Genomic DNA, 4,416 nt, shown 5'->3' with positions numbered 1-4,416 from the left:
CTGGAGTGCAATGGCGCGATCTCGGCTCACCGCAACCTCCGCCTCCCAGGTTCAGGCAATTCTCCTGCCTCAGCCTCCTGAGTAGCTGGGATTACAGGCACACACCACCATGCCCAGCTAATTTTTTGTAGTTTTAGTAGAGACGGGGTTTCACCATGTTGACCAGGATGGTCTTGATCTCTTGACCTCGTGATCCACCTGCCTCGGCCTCCCAAAGTGCTGGGATTACAGGCTTGAGCCACCGCGCCCGGCCTTTTTTTTTTTTTTTTTTTAAATATGGAGTCTTGCTCTGTTGCCCAGGGTGGAGTGCAGTGGCGCCATTTCAGCTCACTGCTGTCTGCATCCTCTACCTCCCAGGTTCAAGCGATTCTCTTGCCTCAGCCTCTTGAGTAGTTGGGCTTACAGGTGCACGCCACCATGCTCAGCTAATTTTTTGTATTTTTAGTAGAGGTGGGGTTTCACTGTGTTAGGCTGGTCTTGAACTCCTGATCTTGTGATCCACCCACCTCAACCTCCCAAAGCGCTGGGATTACAGGTGTGAGCCACCATGCGCAGCCATGGAATTTAAAAATGCTTTATGGAGACAGGGTTTTGCCATGTTGCCCAGGCTGGTTGAATTGCTGGCATCAAGCAATCCTCCCGTCTCAGCCTCCCAAAGTGCCGAGATTACAGGCGTGAGCCCCTGTGCCTAGCCTGGGGTCTTTTTTGAGATCAGTCTACTTCCCCACCTGAAGCTATACCAACCTGTAGGACTGGGACATCTGCACAATCAGGCTCATCTGTAGGAGTGTCCAGCCAGAAGCCTGACCCATTCCCACCTCCCAGCTGAGAACGAGGGTTTTGTTTGAAGGCGCTCTTCACAGTCCGCGTGTTATAGATCATTGGCTTTCCCTTTTGTCTGGCCTCAGTTCCCCAGCTGAGTGTCTTCAAACAAAACCCTCATTCTGAGCTGGGAGGTGGGTATGGGTCAGACTTCTGGCTGGATGCTCCTACAGATGAGCCTGATTGTGCAGATGCCCCAGTCCTGGAAGGAGGTATAGCTTCAGGTGGGGAAGCTTCCTCAGAAGGAAATCACTTTAAGACATAAATCAGGCTGGGCATGGTGGCTCACACACCTGTAATCTCAGCACTTTGGGAGGCCAAGGCGGGCGGATCACGAGGTCAGGAGTTCGAGACCAGCCTGGCTTACATGGTAAACTCCCATCTCTACTAAAAATACAAAAATTAGCCGGTTGTGGTGGCAGGCATCTGTAATCCCAGCTACTCGGGAGGCTGAGGCAAAAGAATCGGTTGAAGCCAGAAGGCAGAAGTGCAGTGAGCCAAGATAGCGCCACTGCACTTCCAGCCTGGGTGAAAGAGCAAACTCTGTCTCAAAAAAAAAAAATTAGCTGGGCATGGTGGTGTGCACCTGTAACCCCAGCTACTCAGGAGTCTGAGACAGGAGAATTGCTTGAACCTGGGAGGCAGAGGCTCCAGTGAGCTGAGATTATGCCATTGCACTCCAGCCTGGGCGAGAGAGCAAGAGTCCATCTCAAAAAAAAAAAAAAAAATCACTTATGGAGCACTCGACCTTTGCAGGAACGCTGTGCACAGTGGAGGTCTCGTGTGATTGCTGGTCATGCTCCCTTGGCCACAGCTGCCATTATTTCTTCTCAACCTACTGACCGAGCTTTCAGAGTTCGCTGGCCGGGTGTGGTGACACATGCCTGTAATTCTAACACTTTTGGGAACTGAGGCAGAAGGATCTCTTGAAGCCAGGAGTTTGAGACCAGTCTGGGCAACATAGTGAGACCCCATCTCTAAAAATACATACATATATATATATATACACACACACACACACACACATATATAACTGCGCATGGTGGCATACAACTGTAGTCCCAGCTACTTGGAAGGCTGAGGTGGGAAGATCACTTGAGTCCAGGAGGGTTGAGGATGCAGTGAGCTATGATTATGCCACCACACTCCAGCCTTGGAGACAGAGCCAGACCCTGTCTCTGAAAAAAAGTTCACCAAACTTTGCCTCATTCACACAGCCTTTCCCAGCAAGATTGCAGCCGGGTCTGGCTTCTCTCACAGCTTGCTCTGCTCACAGGGGTGCTCTGACTGCCTTTGTGGGCTGGCATCAGTGGCCACGAGCCCATCTCATCATTTCTCACCTGTGCCTCCCCCCTTTTTTTTTTTTTAGGAGACAGAGTCTTGCTCTGTCACCAGGCTGGAGTACAGTGGCACCATCTCAGCTTACTGCAGCCTCTGCCTCCCAGGTTCAGGCAATTTTCCTGCCTCAGCCTCCCCAGTAGCTGGGATTAAGGCACTTGACACCACCCCCTGCAAATTTTTGTATTTTTAGTAGAGACGGGGTTTCAGCATTTTGGCCAGACTGGTCTTGAACTTTTTTTTTTTTTTTTTTTATTTGAGACGGCGTTTCTCTCTTGTTACCCAGGCTGGAGTGCAATGGCGCGATCTCGGCTCACCGCAACCTCCGCCTCCCGGGTTCAGGCAATTCTCCTGCCTCAGCCTCCTGAGTAGCTGGGATTACAGGCACGCGCCACCATGCCCAGCTAATTTTTTGTATTTTTAGTAGAGACGGGGTTTCACCATGTTGACCAGGATGGTCTCGATCTCTTAACCTCGTGATCCACCCGCCTCGGCCTCCCACAGTGCTGGGATTACAGGCTTGAGCCACCATGCCCGGCCTGGTCTTGAACTCTTGACCTCGTGATCTGCCCGCCTCAACCTCCCAAAGTGCTGGGATTACAGGCATGAGCCAGCCCTGAAAGCTCTTTATCCCTGGTTACAGTGTGTGTGGGTGATGAGTGACTTTTGGTGAAACTAATCATTCTTAAATTCTGTCTCTTACTGACAGATGGTTTGTGCTTGTCTGAATCAGAAACGGTCAACAAAGAGCGAGCCAACAGTTACAAAAATCCCCGCACGCAGGACCTCACTGCCAAGCTTCGGAAAGCTGTGGAGAAGGGAGAGGAGGACACCTTTTCTGATCTCATCTGGAGCAACCCCCGGTATCTGATTGGCTCAGGGGACAACCCAACCATCGTGCAGGTGGGTGTGCAGCGTCACAGGTTCCTTCGTGGCTGCGGCACTTTCCACAGGGTGCGTCCACATGAGACAGGGAGGAAGCTCAGAGCACATGGTTCTCTTTCAGGAAGGGTGCAGGTACAATGTGATGCATGTTGCCGCCAAGGAGGACCAGGCTTCCATCTGCCAGCTGACTCTGGACGTCCTGGAGAACCCCGACTTCATGAGGCTGATGTACCCCGATGACGATGAGGCCATGCTGCAGAAGCGCATCCGTTATGTCGTCGACCTCTACCTGAACACCCCCGACAAGATGGTGCGTGCTCACCCTCCAGTCACGCTTTTATGTTTTAACCTTTTAAAGTTTTTTCTTAAAAGAATGCTTTATTCACAAGTGACTCATTAGAATAACTACATCAGTTACACCCCTGCGACCTAACTTCTCACCAGATCCCACAGGATGATTTTAACCCTGGACAAAGGGTGCCAGGTGCTGGGGTTCCCTGGCCCCTGTGTCTTTGTCGTGTGTGGAGTGCCGTCCCCAGGGGCGTCTAAACTCTCTGGGGACATGGTTGTCAGAGAACACACACTCTACTGAGCAGAAAACCTTGAGCTGAGCAGCTTTTTCCCCCTGGGAGTGGCAGAGCCATGCACACGGCAGGCAAGCCCTCAGCATCCTGCCAAGAGCCCCTAAGGCACAGAGCTGCCCCTGCAGATCACGCCACCTGACACCCTGACACACGGGGTCCTGGTGTAGGATACAGGCTGCTGGGGTGTGACCGCTTACAAACAGGAAGGATCTTCGTAACTCCTGAGGGTAGGTGACAGCAATCCTGGCTGGTGCCCACGCCCCACCCTCCACCTGACCTGTGAGGTTGTCTCATCCCGAGTGCAGCAAACAGGCAGGTTAGAGTCACTGACGAGTGCCAGCCAGCCAGGCCAGGCCCATGCAGAGGCAGCACTGTACAGGGGGAACACCCCTCTTTTAAAGGGTGCTAAGGACAGGTTTTTCCTTCTCTTGACCCCTCCTACCCCCGGAAGCCTTTTTTTTCACCATGGGGTTTATTTCACTTTTTGGGCATGTGTTGTGTGACATTATACTGGGACCTGAAAGATTAAAGCCACTGTTCACTGTTTGTGGAGAATGTAAGCTCCTCCAGGGTCTGGGCACCAAGGTCCGTGGCTGAGCTCAAGCCTTGGCATGAAGTGGGTATGTGCTAGTATGCCAATTATTTTTCCATTATAAAAGCAGTGTCGCGGGGCGCGGTGCCTCAAGCCTGTAATCCCAGCACTTTGGGAGGCCGAGGCGGGTGGATCACGAGGTCAAGAGATCGAGACCATCCTGGTCAACATGGTGAAACCCCGTCTCTACTAAAA

At 52.1% G+C, this 4,416-nt stretch overlaps 1 protein-coding gene across 2 annotated transcripts in view; it reads left to right on the top strand.

Moving 5' to 3' along the window:
- ANKLE2 (ankyrin repeat and LEM domain containing 2) overlaps positions 1 to 4,416 on the top strand; it is a 32,579-nt gene that overhangs the window by 12,541 nt on the left and 15,622 nt on the right. For both annotated transcript variants that reach the window (XM_032271380.1, XM_032271379.1), the window contains 2 exons: positions 2,870 to 3,063; positions 3,167 to 3,355. In XM_032271380.1, coding sequence (XP_032127271.1) covers positions 2,870 to 3,063; positions 3,167 to 3,355 — 383 coding nt within the window. The remainder of the gene's footprint in view (positions 1 to 2,869; positions 3,064 to 3,166; positions 3,356 to 4,416) is intronic.

This window comes from Sapajus apella, unplaced genomic scaffold (assembly GCF_009761245.1).
Source record: "Sapajus apella isolate SASKATOON/1434 unplaced genomic scaffold, GSC_monkey_1.0 scaffold230, whole genome shotgun sequence".
NCBI lineage: Eukaryota > Metazoa > Chordata > Mammalia > Primates > Cebidae > Sapajus > Sapajus apella.
Note: the sequence above shows the minus strand (reverse complement) of the source record. Positions and strands in the feature narration are given on the sequence as shown.